Raw genomic sequence first — 23,591 nt, 5'->3', positions numbered from 1 at the left:
GTCGAAAATGAATTGTTCTCACAAAACATTTTATAAATCATGGGCACTAAATTGATAATTATGGAAACTCTAGTGGTATCACAAATTAACATCCGCGCTATATTGAAATTAATTTTAAAATTGGTTAAAACTGTGTGGGTGACTTTCTCTCTAAATTTCAACATTGCAAAATCATCAAAAGCAATGATTTCCATAAAATCCGGTAAATACACCTAAAAGCGAAAGTGTATTCTGTTTAATAAAACCAACAGTGAAAGGAATTATTTGAAGATTTTAGCCCACCTGAAGTCGAGTATCTTCAACAACAAATTAAACAATGTTTTCAGAAGCTCCCAGGCTGGGGCCTGGTAATGGACAAATTTAAACGCAGCCCTTTTACAAATTGCGGAAGAGACAATTTGCCATTGGAATTCCACGCACTGACCGCATTCAGAACAGGAATGTTCACCTCAGAGATAGATACATAGAGATTTCAAATTTTATCTAAATGAAATCAGAGACAAATTGAGCATTTTTGCGTTAATTAACATCGGAATTTGCTGTTGAACACAAGGACTTCACGACGGGAATTCTCTAGCTAAAAATTACTCATCCATTTTTTGTCCATTATTCATCTTTTTCCGCATTTCACTTACTGAAAAATTGTCGCACCGAGAATTTACATGAATTCCCTTAAGCTCCATGGAGAGGGATTCTTTATGAATACAAACGCAGTATCTTGTAAAAAACATGTATAACGATTAAATCCGAAATGTACAAATAAAATACCTAATGGCATGCTTTTACGGCTGTAAATTCAATATTGATTTTAGTATTCTCGTTTCAATATTTTATTATTTCATGGAGATTATTTCTTTGTAATGATCACTCCCAGAATGCTAATCGGTTTTTCGTGGACATACGAGCTTTGTGCAATATCGGAGAATATTTCCCGGCTAGATAGTGAATTGCTAATGCAAGGGATCTAGAAATATCGCGTCCTTATCTGAAGCATTCTATCAGCAGGATCCACGGCCCACATGCATATACCCATCAATCATTGAGGGCTAGCAGGAAATAAATGAAGGTTCCTCTCTGTATCAACACGTAAGTCACCACTGGTGCGGGTCGAGCAATCGCCAAAATTGAAATATTAAAGTCGTAAGAAGCGATAAAACACCAGGACGAGAAAGGGGTAGAAGAACCTGCGAAGGGCGAGTCGGCACTTCGCGTTATGAATGAATAATGCGATCTGTCCAAACGAACACACCCCATAAAAGTACGTCACATCCGCTTCAGTTAAGACCGTCACATTTTGTTTACATGAGAACGAGAGAAGTGCGAACGACCGCCGTGAATGGGAGAAAAACGAACACTTAGAGAAAACAGAAACTAAGCGCCACGATAAATCAGGCCAAATCACAAATGCTTGAGATGTTCGCTGCTGGGTAACAACACCATGAAAAAACACAATCGACCTCAATTACTTTAAATTAAAAGACTGACGAGAGCGAGAAACGATTGAATAAGGCTCTCCCGAACAAACTCTCATTACAGCAACTTGCAGCGAGATTTTATCAGGAACGGCTTTCTAATGCGTTTAAAGGAAACTCTCCAAACACGGTTCAGGTACACAGCCTCGAAAATTTAAGGACCTGTGAGAAGGATGCGCAGAGAAAACCCAATCACTTTAGAGAAAATAATTAATTTTTTCTGCCCCACTCAGACGTTTGCTTGTTTCAGCACAACTTTGCGTAGTATCATAATTCATAAACCAACTACAATAAAATATAAACAAAACGTAACAAGCTAGAAATCAGTATTGTAAAAGCTCGTGGATTAAAACACAGTACTGTCTGAAATAACAATTTTGCAACTGTCCTACACAGCAAAGTTTAGTTCCTCATACCTACAGTAACCCTTAAAATGAAAAGATTAATGAGGTGAGTATTTACTGTGGAATTGTTAGATAATTCATGATAATCTCAAAGTAAACTAATTAGAATGTCCTATTGCTTTCAACTAAAAGTTTACCGAAGTCGTAAATAAAGCGATAAAATGTTTAACCAGACAGTAAACAAATAAGTGTCTTGTAAGTATTGTCTTGCAAATAGTATTTATTTTTTCATATCAAGTAGTAGAGCACTTAATTCTTTCTGTTATTAAAACTTACCCTTAGAAAATCGGCAGTTCTTTTGGTAGATTAGAAAAAAATAAAACATAAACAACCTTTTCACACGCTTTATTCACACGAGTCTCATATCAAATGATAAGAGTAAATACCCATCTTATCACATCATTCTAATTTTTACAGGATATTGCACATCATTTATTTAACACCTACATTTGACTAAGCACTACAAACAGCACATCCTACTTAAACTCGCACCTAGTTCAAAAGGAGGTAAGTTCTGTAATTGTAAATTGTTGGTTCTTAAAACTCTCCTAAAACAGTGATTCCTTTTCACAACAAAAAGGAAAGTGTACTAGTTGACAACAAAACAAATATATACTCATACTAGGTCCCTTGTTCTTGTTTATAATATTTGGATATCGTGAAGGATTGATCACATGAAATTAAAATCTCCTTTATTTAAGACCGAGAGGTCTTACTATTTTCATTTCATTTCTTACTTTAAAATAAGAGAGATTTTATGATGTACATACAGAATGAATTCACACCTCTTTGTTACTTGTTGAATAAAAATTTCCCAAAAAGTTGAGTGTTTGTGCACTACCGAGTCAGCTAGAAATGAAAAGACTTCAAAGTAGAAAGATGCATTGATGTTGGATAGCAATAAAATTACATAAAATGTAATTATACAAAACTTTGTTTCATCTCGGTTAAAATTTTAAAATGGAGATAAACGTCCGAAAATGTTACATCCTTATTTCTGTATCTATACAGGCTGGTCGTAAGACCTGATTTCAGAGAAATTTTGGATAATATAACATTGCAATGGCAGATAATGTTTCCAATTTGATGTCAACAACGATTTTTATGGATTTTATCGAAATAATTGCACTTTTTTCAACTTTGCAACAATCACACATCAGAAGACAACCTGATACCTACTGTCAACTGTTTTTATATAGTTAATTTAAATGGACAATTAATGGGGGAAGACTATGGCTTTAAACTTAAAAGAAAATTTTATAAATGAAGATACAATTAAAGTTATTATGAAAGAGAGCTTTAAGTTAAAGTCGAAATTAAATTTAAATGACGAATTAATTAATAATTTTTTTTATGGAATCCTCCTTATTTGAATCAGTAACAATCTAAAAAAAATAGTGACCAAGTAACATTTATTTTACTGTAATGAAATCTTACACCTCGGCCATTATAGTACGTAGTACATTATGTGTTGAATTAAAGAACATGATCAAGATCATTTTGAATAAACTGATAGCTAAAAATTAATTTTTTTATTTCTACCCTTGCCTAAAAGACACTCAAACGAAATCATTACCCAGTAAAAATTGTAGAATAAGAGTGCAGGTTTTCTTATTCTTAAGTTTTTCATCTTCTAACTGTGAAATTAAAAGTTTTCTTTTTTAACAAAAAAGTGCATTTTAAAGAAACTGAGAAGACAACTATTTCAACCAGAAATTTAAATTTTTATATGCAAATCCTAAAAATTGTCTCTATTAATTATTTTGCACACAACCATAGATTCGTGCTCAAAATCGATCATTCTGGCTTAGCTGTGATTTCGAATTGGAATTTGCTCAAAAATAAGAACATCTCATCGAGTCAAAAAAAAAATCCTGGGGTGGGTTAAAAAATGAACTAGAGAAGTCAGGTAATTACTAATAATTGGTCAGGTAGATTCCACAGGCCAGTGGAGAATGATAGTCAATATCAAATGTAAAGCAAAGCCAACATTGGGAAAACCGTGATGGTTAGAGAAATTAAACTGATCCTACACATTGGAAGATGAAATTATGCTGATTAACCATATTGCGGGCAACAAATTATGATCAAAATCGAAATTGTACTTTCACCATCATAAACCACATGCAAAGGCAAAGGCAATGCACTGCAACGAGAAAGAGAGAGAAAAGCCGCAATGTAACTACGGTCGGCTCCATGAATGGCTGCTGTAGTCCAGATCAATAGCGGTGGTCCAGTAGAAAAGAGGGTGTGCACTGTACGCGCTGCGTGCCCTCTGCAGATCCGTATTTTCATGGAAATTTTGAGCAGAAACCGATCTGTGACAAGCCAATCGTCCGTCGCGAAAGCACCAAAAAGCTACAATTAATTTCGGAGTTTTCACGCCCCAAAATCGGGGCTATTTCCAGGTGGATCCAGAAGGTTAGAGATGCTAACCTCTGGTTTGAACCTACTCCAACCCTGTCCTGTTCCTGCCGCCAGGAAATATTGTAAATATTAAACGAAATAGGGGTCGGCAACCATAGACTGAAAAGCCAACGTTTGCATAATACTAATAAAAACCGTTCAAGTGAAAACACGATCCTGATGAAAATTTTGTCATATTTGCTATTTTTCTGCAATAAAACAAATCCATAAAACAATAAACCGCTTTGTTTACACACTCCCTCCAGTTGCGACATTTCCATAGACTTTCCCGCAAAGAAACCCGAAGAATGGCTCTTTGTTTACTTAAAACGTTTTAATGTCCCAAAGACGATTATCAGAGCAAAACTTTGAGCAGAGGAATCCTGGATACTTCTTAATTAAATCATTGGCATGATTCAAGTCTAACGAGATTAAGAAGAAATTAAGAGGACAGTTATCAGATCATTTAGGAAAAATTCATCCCTCAACCCCCCGTTGGGAAAGTTTCGGAAATTCAATAACGCACCGCTGAACCAACAAACTAAAATGAATCATTGTGGAAACAATTTTTCGCGGAAACCTGACCTGAGTAAAATTCTCAGGGCTACAAAGGAATTCAATAGGTTTTTAATTTACTCCAACAGTTGCGAAAGAAACTTTACCCAGTGCCATAAATCTTACGTCAAAAGTTCGCTACCTGTATGTCGACTGCATTTTAAATATGCGTTTCACCGAAAACAAATCGCCGCAGATGCGGACAAATTAAATAATTTCGATTTTAATCGTACAGGTGCGATTATTTTTGGGACAATAAAACCATTTATACAATCAGGCCAAGCTGCTGCTTTGGCATTCGAATTCCATGTAAATTTTAACGGCACAACAGTAACACAAAACGATAAAATTATTTGGGAGTTCCGAATCCAATGTGACCGTGTTCGGAATAGATATTCGAAAAACGCCACTCAATACCGGCGAATCGCCATTTGAATAATGAATAGAAGCTACATTTACCTAGCTTTTTATTCCGATTTATAATTCTGCAGTTAGCAGGAAGCCGATCTGCGGACGCAGGAGACTGGAACGAAAGTTTCCTGCGATTTCTTAATTGCCCACACATAATTTCATCCCGTGTGGACCCCATTATTATTGTTATCTGAAAAGCTATTAGCCGTACCCACAGGTCTATTGTCATATAAACGATAAGAGTGATTCACGGGTGCATTGGGAAAAATTTTGCATTAACTTGTGGCTGTGAAAAAATGAAACGAAACCCTATTTATCGATTGGCACCGATTCCTATAATTAACTTAGTAAAAGACATAAGAAGGAAACCATTAAACGACATCAAAAGGCAATTAAAGAACAGATTATAAAGCCTGAAATCACGCTTCGAAGCTCGGGAAGACATTTCACTTATCCCTCACAACAAATAACGTCGTAACTGTAGCACTTTCCTGTAAATATGTCTATTTTATCTATTTCGGCTGATATCAAGTTGAAGAAAAACGTCTTTCATGCAAATAGACCCGACACACATACTCCCACTCAAAAGAATGGAACGTCCTTACAACCAGTTAATGATTCTCTTTTCTTCAAACTCCAATCTCTTGGAAGAAGAATCGATACGAAATAAATATTATATGGTGCTCTAGAAAATCGGTGATTCACTAGTTAGTTCTTTGTAACGAAATAATAGCATGAATAGCCGTGACATGTCTCTGGTCGGAGCGAAGTGCAACACGCCAAAAATGTATTAACAAAGCAAGAATAAAATCGCGATAAGCGCACAATAGGGTGGCTTATCACTGGAAGCACTTTAGGGGCAAAAATGACCAGATAAATTTAAGGATACGAGTTTAATTCTGAAGTGAATGGTCCCACACAAAAATCAAAAATTAATATTTTCACAGGGTAAAAATAACATCTAGGCCGCGCTAAAAGGATTGTCTGAACGCGGGTAGCTTCTCACTTAATAATTTATTTCCCATCAGATGCAGAATTAGTTTGGAATTTATTTACACGTGTAATTATGTATTCCGTTTCTCTGTCATAACAGGCGGGTAATGGGAAATTTGGTGGGTCTGCAAACTGGCCAGAATTAAATCAAACTTCAATAACAATGGACAAAAGTTCGAGTTGTCATTTTATGATAAGTAAACTAAATAAACAGGAATTTTACAAATGCATGATGCACTTTAAAAAATCACTTATCGCACCTTCAGGAGCTTGGATGGCACTCGCACGTTTTATCGTGTGATAAACCGGAATTCAGTTTATCGAATTTATTGCACATTGTGCAATTTTAGTAAAACATTAATTAAATTCCGAATTAACGGCAGAACGCAGCAAGAGTCACGCCACATGGACATTAACAATTGCCCCAAAGTTTATTAGTCGGTAATTAGTGGATTTGGGCAAAAAAGTCTTAGTTTTTAGCGGTAAACACATGTTCGGAACTATGTCACTTCACTAATCGAGGGAGCAGAAGCCAGGTGCTAGCCAGCATAATTCTTAAACCATCAGCCTGCTACCGCATAACATCTGGTTCCTATTTGATTCTTTAAATTGATCCTTCCCTCGCAAAGGTCGACTGTGTACACCACCGAAGTTTAAGGGTAAACAAAGAACTCTTCCAGTTAGGGCTACGTAATATATTTATAGTTAAGCGAAGACCTAAACCCGCAATTTAATGTGAAAGGAAGTATTTGCCGGGCCCAAACTTTGCCACTAAAAATAAATTTTTAATAGCGCCTTAACGAAATTTTCATACAATGCTGAGCGAGGCGTTACGCCTGATTACGCGGAAGGTAACACTTTACCACTGCAGTTCCAAATAAACAGCTTATTAAATTCTTCAAATTTCTTAAAAATATGTTTCATCATTGCAACGCCTGTAGGGAAGTAAAACACTTTTAAAATTGAAGAGCCAGATCAGGCCAAAATCCATTTATAGGAGTCTCAGATTTCATGTACTATTAATTGAACGTCGTATGCAGGTTAATAATGACTCAAAGTTAACCTCGATATTAAATAATTAACACTGCAGTCATTAATAGATGAAAGCTGAGCTTCTCAGATCTATCAGAATAAAATAGCCTGGAGATAAACAGGTGTTTGGTATTAAATGCCGACGTCGAATACATTTGCCATAGCGATCACAGAACTTATTACATTATAATACAAGCAGGGAGTCGTGAGTCCACTATTTTTAAAAGCACAAATTTGCAAAGTGTTCTATCAAAATCACACTTATTTGCATTAAAACGTGGCCAGTAAGTGCAAGGCTTCCCCATATTCGAACCCAGACCTGTCCGCATGAATAAAACGTATTTTGTATTCATCGCTATCGTCCTTTAACTCTGACATCCGTCATTCCCTGACCATTGTGCTTGCATAATGGCCAGCTTTTGAGTCTTGTTTACCGCCTCCATTTTACATTAACTATGTTATTCACCGATGGTACCCAGTCTTTTTATATGTTCGCTTATAAAGTAACTTGAACTGGGCGAAAAAAATCACTCATCGTCAAGACTGATTTGCATCTGAATGTGCAGAAAACAAAATGTACAGCAAAGTTTTCCTTCCAGTCGAAGAATTATTAAAACTTGGAAGAAAAGTAAAAGACTGTCTTTATTAACACGAAACGTAGCAAGAATACAAGTCGGGGGAATTAACAGATTATCATAATCGGTTCAATGAGAGCTCGAATATTGGAACGTTCCCTAATTGGTAAATTCATTAGAATATACTTAACACAAATCACGTAATTCCACAAATCCTGTTTCACCAAACTCCCAGCTGATTAAGCTAATAAAAAATTCCAACTTTTCTAAATAGGCGCCCAATCCCCTAAATAAAGAAAACCATTAACTCTGTTTCTAAACGAAGCTTGAATTATGTTCTTACGTTATTAGTTTCTAGCCCTTTTAATAATAATCAATGTTTTAATAGCTTAGCGCTGCATTAAAAAAATAAGTCTTCGGTTCCCATAAAACCGTTACTGCCTTTGTTTGTGTTAAAATTGGTTCGGCCATTAAAAGCAATTAAAATGCAGTGGCAGAATATTTATTCTCTATTGCAGTATGCAAATTCAGGTAGTGTTATTCAAACTTCAAAGTGTCGCACGCAATAGTGCTCTGTTTACCTATGGATATTTCAATATCTGCTAATAAAGCTTCGTTGCCTGCATTACCTCCAATGGCTTTATACCCACGTATAATGAGACCAGAACGAAGAATTGCATAATCCCCATAATCAATTTGCAATAGGTTAATTAGCCCCATTGTAGCGTAAGGTAATTGTTGATTGAAAAACTGGTTTGAGATGGTAGTACAAAAAATAACAAATTGGAAATAGAAATCCGGTAATTAATACGTTCTTACTATAATTTGGGTTCAAAACTGTAACGTACCTTATTATTTCATCCGGGTTTCCCGACAAGTAAAAACTCTTTTGACGATGTAGAAAAGAAAACAATTTACAATATCACCACCCAAAAAACGAAAAAACAGATGGCATATGGGAAGCCGAGAATTCCCACATGCTCCCATCACATTTTCGATAGCCGAAGACATGTACGAGACAATAAAACGCAACCGACAACAATTTTGTTAAATTCTTAGACAACAAATAAAAAATAATTTCAAATTTTTGTGAAAACTGAAATTTACTGGAGTTTAGCAAAGTTGAACTCTAACTTTTAAAAATAACTTTAGGAAAGAAATTCCAAAAGACAATCGTTATAACTTTTGGATATTACGTAGTAAGTCAATCAATGGTAACTAACATAATTTTAGCAAATAAAATAATTAGAAAAAAATATACTCAAATATTTATAGAATCATGATCTATCCATACAATCAAGGTCTCTAAACGAATCACTGACTATAAAAATAAATATGATACATAGCGTACTTTCCATAAATAAGAAAAATTAATACGTGGAGCAAAAAATGTCGATAAATCAACCTGTGGACAATAATTCCCAGACCTAATAAAGATATTAATTTCCCGGGTAATAAGATAGGTTCGAGGATAGGTTGTTTACATTAACATTAAAAATAAATTACTGTTGTAATAATTTCTATGCAAATAATGCTACAGTTGTATCATAATCATTCGTAATGGCAACAATTTATATTCCAAAGAATGTATTGTTGATAATGTGAACGTTACACCTTCCTAAGCTCCAAACATGTAGATATTTACCTCGATATTTAGGTACTACAGTAAAGATGTAATCAACTTTTCAAAGAAATAAGTCATTAAGACACTTTAGAGTAACTAAAGTCTCATTTAAACGTAGTTAATGGTCTATGCACCTAATATTTAAACACTCCACTGAACCGAAAAAATGTAAACAAGATTTACTTTTACCTCGACTTTTACTTCGTACATTGGATATTAGTATGAGACCGTTGACCTTTTACGTATGTTTTGTTGTACTCCTTGAGTTCATTCAATTCAATAACTAGTGTTACAACCAACCACAAGATTGTGTGAGTCATTAGGAGAAAGAAGAAAAAACCCAACGATCCTGCTATTGTTCCGAATTCGGTATCTTATTATTAAAACCGTTTCAACATTTAAATGTAATGTTACTTTCTTGAAACTTATGGCAAAAACGCAGCACAAAATTGCACATTTTACTGTACTTGCACCGTTATGTAACTCAAAGAGTGCCAATAAGTATTTATTCCCAAGTTAGTATCAATCTGACCGTTAGGTTTATCTTGTGACATCCAGGATGAATCCGCTTCATCAATGAATGAATGGAATGATAAACAAGTAGAAAATTATGTTTACAATTCCTTTATGACAGCCAAACATAAATAGCGATCAAGAATTCTACTGAAGTAAAAAATGAAACTTGGGGTCAAATAAAATGTGATATGTACCATGTGTAACGTGCTGGTGTTAAATCGTCAGATGTTCAAGATGTGCTATGACTTTCAATCAACTAAAGCTGGACTTTGTGTCCCTGACAATTTTCTTAAGAACTCCCGCTCTTTACCCAACAATGCATTACCACGAGGAAAATAAATGATGAACAGAACTTACAACAATCAGATTAATGGCATATCCCATTAAAAAACTTCATCCCTTGACTGCATCATAACAGTGGTCGTGAGGGTGTTGGAGGGAAGCCTTCCGGCATTCGCACTATGCAAACTTAACAGAATTACAACTGAGAGACACACGCGCGGACATGAAGAGTATCTTTTCATTTAAAAACATCCATGTTTTCTTTTAGGAAATATAAACACAAATACATGAGCATATTGACATCATGGAACGCGCTTGCCCGACAACAGCACTTCTGCGTGGTGCTCGGAACTGCGCTGGTGGAGGACTACTTCTTCCGGGGCTGCGCCATCTGCACAGCAGCAACTGCACTATGCCCGGAGTCGCAACAGTTTACTCCAGAAAAATTACTCCTCAAAGCCTTCCTCCACATGTACTCAAATAGGGAATATACAAAGAAAACCTTTCTAACGTTTCCTTTATTGTATGTTAATTGATAAGATTTAGGTTGTAAAGGAGATAGCAGCTGATTTTTTGAAGCACTTTTACCTGGTCCTAACAAAATTTTGTGGCAATCTAGTGCAAATTCATAATAACTTTACACATTTGAATTTTCTGTTTTTAGAAAGACTGTTAATAATCTCTGGGAAGCAAAAACAAAAAATATGGGGTTCCATAGAATTTTTGAAGTTATTTAGTTGTTACAAATTCCTTAATTTTTTGAGTTTTTTTTTTCTTTCGTGAGAATATAACGCTTTCATGGGATATTTAAAGGATGGAAAAATATATTTTATATTATACTTATACTTGTCTGCACTTACTAACTTAGTACTTATCTTTTAAACAGATCGAAACCCTTGAGTCAAAAAATCCCAAGAAGAGGCAAGAGAAACAACAAAAAGTTCAACAATTCTTTATTAAAAAATAACAAATACGTTAATTCTCAAAACTCAAAAACATAAAATACACTTAAGATAAATTACATAATAAATCGGTATAAGAACGTATAAAAATATAAGTCTTTAATATCTAATGGCACGCTGCGGCGACACTTCTCTTAAACTGTTTTTTCGTGGCTTTGGCTAAAAAACACAAAATGACTCACAACCCCCAGTACAGATTTATACTCACGTTCAACTCTACAAACTTCCACAGAAGCCCCGCTATCACACAAATAGTTCAACCACAACTTCTGCTTAATTGAGAGTTTATCATTTTCCCCCTTAACTTCGACAAATTTCGCCCTTCCCTCCTCAACATTCCACACAATCAAGTCGGGAAACCCACTTTGGTAAACCTTAAAATTTTGCACCAGTCTTTCGAAAATTTTAGCGAGCACAGGTCGCCCAATGCACATTATCACATCAAAAATATGGTCAGATTTAGGCACCGCGGCCTCAATCACAGAATTTTCGTGCGAATGTAAGTCCCAAGCGCGCGATAACTTCGTCCTTAATTCAATGTTCTTCCACTTGTCTCGAATCTCGTCCAGTCGCTTTTGAATCGAGCGTTCTCTGTTCTTGTAAAAGTAGGGCGTATGCATGTCCAAGGGGGCACTTTGTACGCTTGAAATAAATGTTCCACGCACGTATTCCTCATAAATGATGTCCCAGAATAGCAGATAGAAGGCCGCAATTATCACGCTACCCTCGCAGTGTAAACCGCTAGGAAAGCCCATCGTCTCGTAGTGCTTCAGAGCCTTTTGCTCAACAGACAAATACTCGACATCGCCGTTGGCGCAGCGGTGGACATATTTCCGCTTCTGGCCAGATTTTTGGCTGGAAATTGGGTAATTACAGCAAACACATCCTCCAGGAAAAAATAAATGTAGTAAAAACAGTTAAAAAAGATAAAGGTAATGTTAAAATTTCAGCGAAAACTATACGTATTTTAAAAGATCTAACTGTTACCTATTTGTTTACCATCTCATATTTTAACGGATACGTTCAAAAATATAAAACAGAAGTTGTAAGTAATTAAATTTTCTTAAAAAAATCGGCGAAACAAAGTCTCTTTCCTCGATGGTTTAAGCGAAATAGAGCGATTTCGTATTCCCACCTTTTCAACGATTCGCAGTCCAAGACCTCTTGGGGCCAATCACGGTCGCACGCAGGTGGTGACAAGGCAGCTATTTCGTCATGGTACAACGAGGGCAATTTGTAGGTTTTCCTATTTGTAAGCCTACCTCTGTGTGCAAGTGCTTGCAATTGTATGTCGGTCAGAAATTCTTTCTCTTCCTTGAACGCTTTTATTATTAATTTTGCGGCCTAGAAATCCCAACTCGCAACAAAACTCAAACCAAACAAAACTCACCTTTTCGTAATCTTTTAAATATTCAGTATAAATCAATGCCAGCTCGCAGTACCAGTCACCACGTTTATGTTTGCAATATTTCTGTGTGATGAGGTATTCCAACCAAATTTGAACCTCACCGAAATTGTGCCGTTTGATGTGTTTCAGGCCTTGTGTTATGATACGAATGTATTGGGCGTTTGGAGTAAAACGCTCCAAATGTGGCTCCCTCATGTCATTTCTAAAAAAATTATTTCGATTTATTAAATGGGTTAAGAACAACTTACTTGGCTTCCTCGTTCGCTTGTTTCAGCAAGTTAAATGCCCTTTGACACAGTACTAAAATATTTGGATTGTTCTTTTTCTCAATAGCTTCCTCCAACTCTCTGTTTAAATCAACGGCGTCTGCATACCTAAAATCAGCTCAAAACTACTGCTTCAAATCTAAAGTAACTCACTTTGAAAACTCTCCCGGCGTATAAAAAATATGAAAAGTCTCAACTTTGCAGGAGGGGAACACAGTGTTGAAGTACGTAACGTTTTTAAAATAATCTTGTGGCACAGTCAAACTAAAATTAGTGAATGTATTTAACAGAAAAACGTAGCGCAGGCAACGGTTGAGATTTGTAGAGAGTCTGACACAATATCCCATTCTCTCCTTGATCCGTTCTCGAAGCAGGTCTTCTGTGCTTTTCGTACAAGTGAGGGTCACTTGAGTTTTACAATTTCTCAGTAGTTTATCAATCAGAGACTCTCTGGGCCCAGCAGTGGGTAGTTTAAACTGGGCTAAAATAGCTCGCAGATCCGCTACACTCAACAGATTTAATAGAGTGACTGTGTCTTCAGCCATATAATTCGTATCAACAAAATGTTTCTCTTCTAAACACTTGTACATGGCAGTCACATCATTATCGCCCATTTTTAACCCGATTCCGCCCACATATTTAAAAATATTGTACCACTGTTGTTTCCACAAAAACAGTTTTACACACGTGTATTGGTAGTCCTTCTCTATGTTATAAAAATTATAAAGCATGTCTTGATCACTCTTGCTCAACAGGCACTTCAAGTGGCTATATTTCAGAACATTGATGAAGAATTCCCTCATCACTTTTAGCACATCATAGTTGAGTTTTTTCGTTTCGTCTTTAACTTCATTCTTTGGTGATTTTTTAACAGGAGACGTCACTATCACTCTATTTTCTAGAACGCAGATTTTACTTGTACTAGGAGTGTTTGTTTTGTTACTTTCGTCAAAAAGTCGTTTCTTTGGTGTTTGCTTTGGAGATACATTTTTGTTGGATGAAGTGTTTGGAGAAGGAAGATTTTCGGATGGCGGTGTTAAAACACCTTTTGGTGGTGAATTCACGAATGGCGGTGTTAGAACGCCTCTTGGTGGTGAATTCAGAGGAGCTGAAGTCGTAATATTTATTGAACATGCAAGAGACGTGGGTTTATTTAAAGATAGTTGAACTGTAATAGGAGCTGAGGTTCCTGAAAAGTATTCGTAATTAATTGTCAAAAAGGTTTATTATTTTTTATTATTACTAGTGCAAAACATTCATTATAAGCAATTCATTCATAATTGAATCCATTGATTAAAAGTTATGAATGAATTAGTGGTTAGTGAATGACAGAAGATAAATGTGGCAAAAAATGTGTAACAAGTCTCCAATTACTCCAAAATTTATAAAACCTGCATATTCAGTATCTTAATTAATAGCCAATCAACAATTTGGCTCTCATTACCAAACCCGATAAATAATTGCAACATTATCACACTATTATCAATTATCAGCACTTTGTACAAATACCAAAAAACTTGGCGCTAAAATTTGACACTTCTACAACCATCCAATGCAAATAATGTTGTAGGATTCTTATCTTTTTGTTTAGCCAGTTGTAAAAATGTCAAGTACGTGGGTGTTGGAAGGGTGTAACTGGACTAAAATTGTGTTCTTCAAAACAATTTTAGTTTCTTACCGGTGTAAAAGGGTAATAACTCACCATTGTTTTCCTTTAATGTACTTTGACTGTGATTACTTTCCAAATCACCTTCATCATCTGAGTTGATCGGTGCTTTTAATTTCCTCTTCGAGATCCTTATAGACGGACTATTTCTTTTTCTTGATGTGTTTGAAACCGACTCTGTTGCAGTGTCTTTGGGGCCAGCAAAAGATGCGACAGACATTGTTCGGCGGCTACGTTTTTTCTTAAAAGGGGGGTCTGTTGGGATTCGCTTTACACAGCCTGTAAAGTAGGAGCTGATTTTTGTTTGACTAAGTCTTTTCCCTCCAGAGTCACACTCAGAGAACTCAGACATTATTATTATTCTGCACTGACATCACAAACTTATCAAACTCTGTGATCAAACCAAACTTTCTCGCCAATAATCTGTGCTATCACAGCTATCACAAACACTTCAACATTTTCAAGGTTAGGGAACTACAACACGAAAGCGCATGTTAGTTCAATTCATAATTCAAATTATAAAACCACGACAGATAATTTGTATTGATTATAATACATAACAGAAATTAGAACAAAAATAATTGAGGTAATTTACATCATTAATATTATTTTTTATATATCGTCAAATAAATTAACTTAAAATCTGATTGTTCACCGATTTTTTTTCTACCTTTGTTAAACGTAATAATAACAACTTATCGCATTAAACACCAGCACATGAGTTTATATATATAATACATTAATACTAACTTAAACTAGACTATGACTATCGGTTAAAAAGTAAATTTTACACAATTTTATTAGAAAAAAATATGTGAATGAGGTCAGCATACCTATTATAAAATGCAAAATGTAGGTTTTGTTTGTGATGATTCTCTAATTCCGAAATTTTTGAGAATTTAAAACTACAAAAAAACAACTTACAAATAAGAGTTCTTCACTAAACTCAAAATTTGTTGCGAATACCTTGCAAATAAGTACCCAAATAATGAACCACGTGCTATTCCAAAATATTATTTCCAGGTAGTCTGTCCGTTCCTAATGATGTTTGATAATAATTAGCGATAAGGTTGGAGACAGGCAACACCAAAAGTTCAGGTAGAGTTTAACTTTCTAATTGGTTTTCTGTTTCCAGATGATTAGTTCAAACATTTGAAATTGCAGTCGTATAAAAGAATAGTAACAAAAACCTTTTTTTCTTATTATGATCTTTGTTATTTACTACACAACATTTTTTTACTTAAAAAGTGGTAAAGCTTGTTTTTTTAATTACAAATAAAACAATATAAGTGTAAAAAAAATGCTGTTGAAGTGTACATAACTCTTTTTGAAAACGCTATTTTTTCTTCCAAAAATTTAAAATGTTAGGCCACCAACATTACACACAACTGTTTTATAGAAATTCGTACTATCGGAAATACGGTTACTTTGCGCTCACGTATTCTGCTGAACCACATTTCGAGCACTAATAGCAACATAACCTTATATTATTAACTTTGAAAAATTGAAAAAACTCGGGTTTAAACCTTCGACCATATATCGTATAGACTGGGCAAGGTGAGATTTGTTTTGAAGCCAACATGTGCAGGTGGGGCAAGGGGAAATAAGGCTTGGTACGCGAATTTGACTCTTAGGTACCCCTTCTCTGATTGGTCCATTCAAAATATTTCCAAGTGTTTCGTTAATATTCGTCAAACTTCGTGTTTCACGATTGTGATTAAAGGGAAAAATTGTGAATTTTGGGCTTAAATTTACTTGTGAATGGGTAAAATCTGGTTCTTGCGTCGAAATATACAGGAGAAAGTATTCACAAGGGGTATTCATCGGTAATGTCATCCGTAAGTAAGAAAATACAGGTGTTAACCTAAATCTGGAAACACACCAGTGGCGTCGTAACGTATTCTGATTTTCCGCTTTGATACTGAATATTTTTGAATATTACAACTCTGACGACATGTCATAAGATAGAATTAGAAGTATTTTAACTAAGGCATTTTTTTGAAACTCGTAAACTTAAATTATTTCTGAAACTTGTAATGTTTTTTCAATTGTTTGCCCCTTGACTACGAGCTGCCATTGAACAAGGAGTAAGCTTCCTCTTGCCCCTCACTCCTCGCACCCATACATGTTGGCTTCAAACAACCTGCCTACAAACTCGCTTTACGGCGAGTCTATATGATATATGGTCGAAGGTTTAAACAGTTTAACTCTAAACACCATGTCTTTACCAACTGCTGCGAAGACGTCCATGCTTCTGGGAAGGTGTGTGCCTTGCTTGAAACAAAACGCTTCAAAATTTAAAATTAAAAGATTGGAACTTGACACCAATTTGTTAATGGTATGCCTTCGTAATTTGTGGGAGCTTTAAAAACTGGTGCTTTCAGTACTTTGGTAAGGAAGAATTTGTGTACGCACATGATCCCAACAAGATATGCAAGACCGGAGATATCGTTCTTATTGAACAACTTCCAACCAAAATGACAAGGTTAATTACACATGCTGTTAAGAAAGTTGTATATCCGATGGGGGATATAACTGATCCGGTCACAGGGAAAAAGGTTGTTGCCGGAAAGTACAGAGATTTCGTTGATTCGGTAAACAAGGTGTATGGTGAAAAGGAAGGAGCATTTAAATATGATAAAGCACCACCAAGGGGCTGGCAAGAAGACAAGAAAGACTTCACTCATGTACAAACATACATCAAGTACCACGATTCAGGAAAAGACGATCCTTATGCCGTCTAAAACCTTTATTGTTGTTCAAGTAGTTGTATTAAAAAGTAAGTTGTCAACAGTCTTTATTTGAAACTCTGCACAGCATTCAATTAAAAATAATTACATTAACATTCTATATATATAAATAAGAATCCTTCAGCGTGAAATTATTCAGGTAACAGATTTCATTGTTACTATTAATACTGCAAGTCTAAAAAAATAATCGATGGCTTAAAAAATTATTTCTAATTATTTGACAAGAATTCTCGTTCAAGGGCGGCACCCATCATATTCCACTCTCCATCGTCCACTTCGTCTGGAGCTTCCACACTTCCGTCACTATCTTGCGAATCAGGTTCCATATCCACTTCACTATCTACAGTCTCTCCCCTTCGGAACTTGACACTAGGCGTTTCATCATCTTCTGTACTATTATTGAGATCAATTTCAGCTTCGTCCCCACCTTCTCTTTTTCTCTTGAAGCCTTTTGGATGTTCACCTAGAGAATCGTCACTACTGCTACTATTTTCGTGTACTTCTTCAGAATTGACAACAGTTGCTTTCGCGTTCTTCTCTTCGTCGCTGCTATCACTTTCGTCGTCCAAAATGTCTTCAACCTGTGGAAGAATTAAACCATCAGCGACAACCTCAAAGGGGCAACAAAGACATGCACGAACTATTTTTCTGTTTTAAATAAAGTGAGAATTTGCATCAACCAACCATTTTTTAATTACAATTTTGAACAAATATTCATAATTACATTGCCCCCAACCGCAAAAGGCAAGAGTACCAAAAAAAAAAAACGTTTGTAATTATAAAACAAAATGTCAAACTGAATAAAACTAATTGCCGACTTTCGACCAGTTTGTCAGATAAAGAAGATCCTAACTGAAGTTGGTTGAAAACAAATTCGTCGCCCTACATTATTTTTAATTGACGATTTTTTATTAAATAAAAGTCTTGGTTGCTGCAAATTTAATTAAGATTTTATGGACAACGCTTTTTTTCTATAGCTGGTACCCTAGTGTCCGGTTTAGGAACACAATAAACGTATTCCCCTTTCACCTAATTTTTAACCTTACCTCCTTATCCATATCCGCTATATCTGCGCTGGAAAACGACATGAGAGGATTAATCGTGTCCATAAACCTTCCACTGGGTGTCCTTTTTCGCATAGCGGGCGTATTGTGCTCTGGATAACTTATAATATGCTCTGGACTGCTGCAATGAGGCGGTGGATGCCGGTTTTTTGAGCCTTTGCTATTCAAAGCAAAAATCTTCTCGTCTACGTGCTCCCACCGTTCTGCACAACACCACAGCCAATCGGGTGTAACAATCTTCAAGTTCTTCTTTCTTCTGCCGGCGTTCACCTTAGCAGTGCCTGGCCTAACAGCCACCAAATGTGTCGTGTCGTCCTCCAGCTCTTGCGTAACTTCAGCACCCAAACTCTTGGCGATTTGGTACGCTTTTGATTGTTCTAATTTGATGTGAGTTGGCACCAACCCGCTAAAAACCAGCTTGTAGCCCTGTAGCACCTGACTTCGCACCCCGGGAATCACCTTCTTCAAGTCGGGAACCTCTCCCGATTCCATTTTATCATAAGCGTCATAGAAAGCTTGATGAATACGTTTTAGTATATCTTCTAGATAGGAGAGATAGTCATCGGGGTCTTCAACTTCTACTAAATGATTGTTTATTTCGATTGCGTTTTTTGTTTCCGGAGGGGTTTCAGTTTTGGTGTCCCCTTCCGTTTGCGTTTTACTTTCTTCAGGTGGAGGCTTTTCGTCATTAGTTACTGCTTCACCATTCACACCTTTAGATTCAACATTTTCAATTTTTTGTTCGCTACTGTCGTCACCGTTTTTATTTTCATCTACTTTATTATTTCCTTCACTATCTTCGGTATTTTCTTTACTCTCGTTTTTTGTACTCTCAGATTCATTTGAAACCTGATTCTCAACTTTACTTTCCTCGACATTTTCACCATTTTTCTCACTGTCATTTTCTGTCGCTTTACTATCGTTATTCTGGATTTGTTCGTCTTTTTTCTGGTCTTTAATTTTTGTTAAATCAACTCCCTTGTTATCATTTTCATGTTTGTCTAAACCAGGGGGTGCGTTTATGTCGCCGGTGTGTTGAAAAAAATGGTACGGCTTGACATGAATCAAATTTGCGGCGTTCGACCACACGTCCTCTCTGTCGTCAATAATACACACCATGTTGTCCCCGCAAGGAAATAGAGCCCTAAATATAAAAAATTATGTAACACAGCGTATCAAAAAATATAAAAAAATATTTTCGCGAACTTTTAGCACAATTGTTGTTTTAAATATCACGAAGATAGTCTAAGACTAGAAAATTAGATCGAAACTGTTACTTTAGCTTGCTTCTCTCAGTTTAACAAGTTGGTTTTAAATTTTTAATCCGATATATTTATTTATTGTGCAAGTTCGTCTTAAAGTACCTTCGATTTGAGAGTAATTAAGGCAAAAATTACTTTTAATTTTGCTTTCTTGTCCGAATTTATCAAGTTTTTCATCCTGGTCTCATTTTTGCCTTTTTTTTTTCGAAAGCTAGACCTTCTACACTCAAATATGGTAGAGTGAACATATGCAAAGTGATTCAAAAACACTTGAAGAGAAAAACTATTTACTTATGATTTTGAAAGACTCAAAAAACAGGAATAACGGAATGATTTTTCAGATTTTTCTTTTCAAATACGTACTTTAAGTTCGCCTTTTTGCTAGTTGGGTCAAAACACTCATCCCGCGAGAGAATACGATTTGAGAAAAACTTCTGGTCCCTGTCCAGAACCGCAGCAATCATATGTGCGTAATTCCTTGCGCCAAAGGTGCAAATATGCAGCTCGTAAAACGGGTAAATATTGTTCAAAAACTGATGGGTTCCGGGCCTCAACCTTGTGAAGTACCAAGGTGAATTGGGCCCGTATAACTGAAAGCGATAGATATCCTTGATGTTCGGCTGAATGTGGTCATTGGTTGTGTGGATCAAGGTCTGATCCAAGTCCACAAGCAGGACAAGTTTCCTGTCTCTAATAAGCCGATCAACGTCCGCTTTGCCGAGTTTCTGTGCAAGCTGCAACAATGCAAGTCAAACCCCCGCAGCGGCATTTTATATAACGCAACCACCTCTTCGCTGACTTTCAAGTCAGGTATGGCATGCACCATGGGCACGGAAGCCGCCACACTGACGTCGTTTTTCCTCAAATCCGTGCCGCATTCTGCGCACATGTCGTTCATCACCGTCGGATGCGTGCATTCTTTCAATTCGCACAAAGTCTCGCTGAAAATTCGAGCGTGAGCTTTCGCGCGCCTTTTCAAAACTGTTGCTTACCCTGGCTTGACAATGGCGCCTTCCTGCGCCACAATCTTAAAAATTGTTCCGGCCTGTGTTACCTTCAACTTGCGTTGTTCCACCTTGGAAGCCCCGTCAAAATCATACAGAAGGATTACTCTTCCGATCGAGACAGTGTTCCCTTCGCTCACTTTCCATTTTAAAATTTTTATAGGTTTTGTTTGTTGCTGTGATATGCACATAGTTTTTTCCGCCATCTTGCACGGAAACGACTTCACTCATGAACGCAGAACGCGGCCTGATTGGACGACGCGTGCACTTCCGGGTGCCATTACTCACGCGCCCGTTTCAAATTTTGGGTAAAACAAACACAAACTGGCAATACAACTTATATTTGATTATATTACATGAAGCTTACATAAAAAATTTGACGTTTTACAATACAAATTTATTTAATGAGATAAACACTACATTTCTTAATTAAGTATAATAGTCGCAATAAAACACATAACACTATTATCACCAATAACAAAAATAAAGTTGGTTTAAAGTAAGATGTAATGCTTCTGAAACGGCTTTTCGGTTGGTACTCTATAAAATATGAACTCAAAACAATAAATATGTGACCTGTATTGGACTAACTATACCACACTCTTAAAATAATCACAATAATAATCCTTTCATTACATAAATTAGTGGGGGCCAATATCACCATATGTATCAAAATATTTGAAAAGTTTTGTCTCTAAAGGTTGTTGAACGATGGGGTAAAGTGCAACTTGCTAATTTGGAAGATATCAGATCATTAATTTATGTAATAAACCTGTGCAGTCACTTTCAATTCTTTAATAAGGGTTTCTCTCTTACACATAATGTAACCCTCAAGACAGACAAGTCATCTTAACAGCAACTCGAACCCTGCGAACCCCCGGCGCCGCCTGCACCAGGAAGCGATGGATTTGTGGGGGAATGTTGGGGGCCAATCTTGATTCCATTTGCCTGCACAATTTCAACAACAAAATTTAAAACACAATAGTTGTGAATTTGAGTTGGCAGCACTATACGTGTGACGTCTCAAGCTGCCAACTTAATTTCAAAGTCAGAAGAAAGTATCACCAAAAATGGGGTAATGAACTTGCTAATGTATAAAATTATTGATTTCTAAAGTTTGTGTAACCTTTAGAAAATGCCAATTAGCTTAACAGAGCAGAACCGCTGATTTACCTCATTGTTAATGTCAAAGACTCCCTCTTGTATTTTCTCATAGATCTCTTTTGCTGTGTTTATAAACGCTTCTTCAACGTTGGCGGCCGTTTTTGCTGAAGTTTCCATAAAGACTAGTCCGTGTTCTCTGGCAAAAGCTTCTCCTTCTTCCTTTTTCACTTCTCTCCTACTCTCTAGATCACTGGAAGGGTTTAGTTAACACTTTTGAAAAAAAAAAAAATAAAACGGGATGAACACCTTTTGTTTCCAATCAACATGATGACCATATTTGAGTTGGAATGCTGGCGGGCATCATCAAGCCATGTAGTCAAATGGTTGAAAGTCTCCCTCCTCGTAATGTCATAAACTAAAAGAGCGCCAGCAGCCCCCCGATAGTACGACCGCGTTATAGATCTAAAAGCCTCCTGTCCGGCAGTGTCCCAAATTTGTAATTTGATTTGTTTGCCATCAATGGTGATCATTCGAGCGCCAAACTCCACCCCGATTGTCAAATCATGAACTGGCTGGAACCTCTTGTCCGTGAACTGTAGTAACAGGCAAGACTTGCCCACACCTGTAACCCCATTGTTTACTTTACGTCCGATAAGCATATCAAGCTGATTTTAATGAATGCCAAACACACTCCACCTCCCCCAATCAGAATCCCGGACAAGTTTAAAACACAAAGACAGACCTTGACACCCATCCAAGATGAATAATACAAACGAGTTATACGCAAAATACAAGAAAATTAAACGAATCGATTATGATTTTTTACGGGAATTACCCGAAGCAACACCCACCTGTGTCACCTATTATAATGTACTTGAACAGATACGCGTACGACATTTTCACCACACGAAACTATAAACTAACAACTTGCTCTAATTACTTCACGGCTTATCACCGAATTTATCAACTTCGTAAAAAGATGACAGCTGTCTGCTGAATGCATAGAATATAGTAGTTATAGAAAATCAAGTAACACGTAATTCACTGGTCGTCAAAATTTCGATAATAGCGCCATATCTTGGTAGTATGAGGAACTAAAATTGGCGGCAAATTTAAATATTTTATTATTTACACAATTAATTTAATTTTTTTATTTTTTTACAATTTAAACACACATAACCGATTTTATTGAAAATCAGTTAAATGTGTTTAATTGCAAAATTTTGTTAGTATTATAAATATAAAGAAAAAATAAATACAATGAATGAAAATAATTTATTAATAAATTAACGTTTCACAAATTATGAAAATATCAATTATAAGAAATAAATGTCGTGTTTGGCTTCCACATATTAATTTGGCGACTTCCTCACCCTCAAAAAACGGTTATTTAACATTATTTTGTAACTTGGAAAAAAATTAAAGAACTAAATAAGTAAATACGGACCCTAATAAGGTACTATTGGAGTTTTAGACATGTGCCCAATTCAATTTTCACAGAAAAATAGTGCTTTTAATAGTTTGTGCAAACATTTCTTGTATGTTTTCGTGTTGGTAGTAGGCTCACGTAGATGACTTTACAACAAATTTACTTATATGAACTTATTATGCGTAAGAGGTTTTTCTGATTTTAATGTAAGGACTCCACTTTGGTGGATTCAGGAGTTCTAAGTTTCCTTGAAACTTAACGGGAAAAAGGAGGGAGTTAAGATACGTTTTTGTGGCTTTTGTACAAATGAATGAATGAACGCGTGTATTAAATAAAAGACACTATGTGCAAGGTAGAAGTCTTAAACGGTGTCCATCATAGATGTCCACTTGAAAAATGAAATTTG

General features: G+C 36.1%; 5 protein-coding genes and 1 long non-coding RNA gene across 13 annotated transcripts in view; 2 read left to right on the top strand and 4 right to left on the bottom strand.

The window, feature by feature from the left end:
- Sema1a (Semaphorin 1a) overlaps positions 1–10,579 on the bottom strand; it is a 118,428-nt gene extending 107,849 nt beyond the window's left edge. For 2 of the 5 annotated variants that reach the window (XM_008198109.3, XM_008198108.3), the window contains exon 1: positions 10,346–10,577. The gene's annotated coding sequence lies outside the window, so the exon portion shown is untranslated. Of the gene's footprint in view, positions 1–2,152; positions 2,233–10,345 lie in introns of those variants that run through there. The other 3 variants (XM_008198110.3, XM_015981928.2, XM_064355514.1) reach the window with 3 other exon arrangements.
- Positions 1,689–10,635, top strand: LOC135265634 (uncharacterized). Its single transcript, XR_010333367.1, has 3 exons — positions 1,689–1,922; positions 2,294–2,383; positions 10,539–10,635. It is a non-coding gene; the product is annotated as an uncharacterized LOC135265634 (long non-coding RNA).
- Positions 10,636–11,209: 574 nt separating this feature from the next.
- LOC103313835 (fanconi-associated nuclease 1) lies at positions 11,210–15,110 on the bottom strand. 4 transcript variants are annotated; one of them, XM_064355513.1, is made up of 8 exons: positions 14,585–15,110; positions 13,850–14,095; positions 13,060–13,804; positions 12,889–13,014; positions 12,623–12,842; positions 12,368–12,576; positions 11,441–12,087; positions 11,210–11,391 (listed from the first exon to the last, which is right to left on the bottom strand). In XM_064355513.1, the coding sequence occupies exons 1-8, from the start codon at positions 14,922–14,924 to the stop codon at positions 11,339–11,341; spliced, it is 2,586 nt and encodes an 861-aa protein (XP_064211583.1). In that variant the 5' UTR covers positions 14,925–15,110; the 3' UTR covers positions 11,210–11,338. The 4 variants fall into 4 exon arrangements, with proteins under 4 accessions (XP_064211583.1, XP_015837202.2, XP_008196328.2 ...); XM_015981716.2 differs by having other exon boundaries at positions 13,060–14,095; positions 14,585–15,107; XM_008198106.3 differs by having other exon boundaries at positions 13,060–14,095; positions 14,609–15,102.
- Positions 15,111–15,968: 858 nt separating this feature from the next.
- Positions 15,969–17,363, top strand: mRpS17 (mitochondrial ribosomal protein S17). Its single transcript, XM_966934.4, has 3 exons — positions 15,969–16,098; positions 16,773–16,910; positions 16,957–17,363. The coding sequence occupies exons 2-3, from the start codon at positions 16,791–16,793 to the stop codon at positions 17,314–17,316; spliced, it is 480 nt and encodes a 159-aa protein (XP_972027.2). The 5' UTR covers positions 15,969–16,098; positions 16,773–16,790; the 3' UTR covers positions 17,317–17,363.
- Fcp1 (TFIIF-interacting CTD phosphatase) lies at positions 17,353–20,898 on the bottom strand. The gene is made up of 5 exons (XM_966881.4): positions 20,641–20,898; positions 20,436–20,589; positions 20,012–20,382; positions 18,369–19,530; positions 17,353–17,903 (listed from the first exon to the last, which is right to left on the bottom strand). The coding sequence occupies exons 1-5, from the start codon at positions 20,856–20,858 to the stop codon at positions 17,532–17,534; spliced, it is 2,277 nt and encodes a 758-aa protein (XP_971974.2). The 5' UTR covers positions 20,859–20,898; the 3' UTR covers positions 17,353–17,531.
- Positions 20,899–20,977: 79 nt separating this feature from the next.
- Rab2 lies at positions 20,978–22,773 on the bottom strand. The gene is made up of 4 exons (XM_966826.5): positions 22,608–22,773; positions 22,063–22,378; positions 21,826–22,006; positions 20,978–21,600 (listed from the first exon to the last, which is right to left on the bottom strand). The coding sequence occupies exons 1-4, from the start codon at positions 22,651–22,653 to the stop codon at positions 21,502–21,504; spliced, it is 642 nt and encodes a 213-aa protein (XP_971919.1). The 5' UTR covers positions 22,654–22,773; the 3' UTR covers positions 20,978–21,501.
- Positions 22,774–23,591: the final 818 nt, after the last annotated feature.

This window comes from Tribolium castaneum, chromosome 3 (genome assembly GCF_031307605.1).
Source record: "Tribolium castaneum strain GA2 chromosome 3, icTriCast1.1, whole genome shotgun sequence".
NCBI classification, from domain to species: domain Eukaryota; kingdom Metazoa; phylum Arthropoda; class Insecta; order Coleoptera; family Tenebrionidae; genus Tribolium; species Tribolium castaneum.
The sequence above is the reverse complement of the archived record's forward strand: the minus strand, read 5'-3'. Positions and strand labels throughout refer to the sequence as shown.

Coding starts and splice junctions, on each gene's coding strand:
- Fcp1 (XM_966881.4), bottom strand. CDS start 20,858: ATGGCGGAAAAAACTATGTGCATATCACAGCAACAAACAAAACCTATA. Junction 20,383..20,435: donor ACTTGAAAGTCAGCGAAGAG/GTGGTTGCGTTA, acceptor GCATTGTTGCAG/CTTGCACAGAAACTCGGCAA. Junction 17,904..18,368: donor TAGCGGATATGGATAAGGAG/GTAAGGTTAAAA, acceptor ATTCTTCCACAG/GTTGAAGACATTTTGGACGA.
- Rab2 (XM_966826.5), bottom strand. CDS start 22,653: ATGTCGTACGCGTATCTGTTCAAGTACATTATAATAGGTGACACAG. Junction 22,379..22,607: donor CATTATAATAGGTGACACAG/GTGGGTGTTGCT, acceptor ATGGGGTTACAG/GTGTGGGCAAGTCTTGCCTG. Junction 21,601..21,825: donor TCTTTGACATTAACAATGAG/GTAAATCAGCGG, acceptor GAAATTGTGCAG/GCAAATGGAATCAAGATTGG.
- mRpS17 (XM_966934.4), top strand. CDS start 16,791: ATGTCTTTACCAACTGCTGCGAAGACGTCCATGCTTCTGGGAAGGTGT. Junction 16,911..16,956: donor TTGACACCAATTTGTTAATG/GTATGCCTTCGT, acceptor TGGTGCTTTCAG/TACTTTGGTAAGGAAGAATT.
- LOC103313835 (XM_015981716.2), bottom strand. CDS start 14,924: ATGTCTGAGTTCTCTGAGTGTGACTCTGGAGGGAAAAGACTTAGTCAA. Junction 12,843..12,888: donor CAAGCGAACGAGGAAGCCAA/GTAAGTTGTTCT, acceptor TAATTTTTTTAG/AAATGACATGAGGGAGCCAC. Junction 11,392..11,440: donor GGAAGTTTGTAGAGTTGAAC/GTGAGTATAAAT, acceptor TGTGTTTTTTAG/CCAAAGCCACGAAAAAACAG.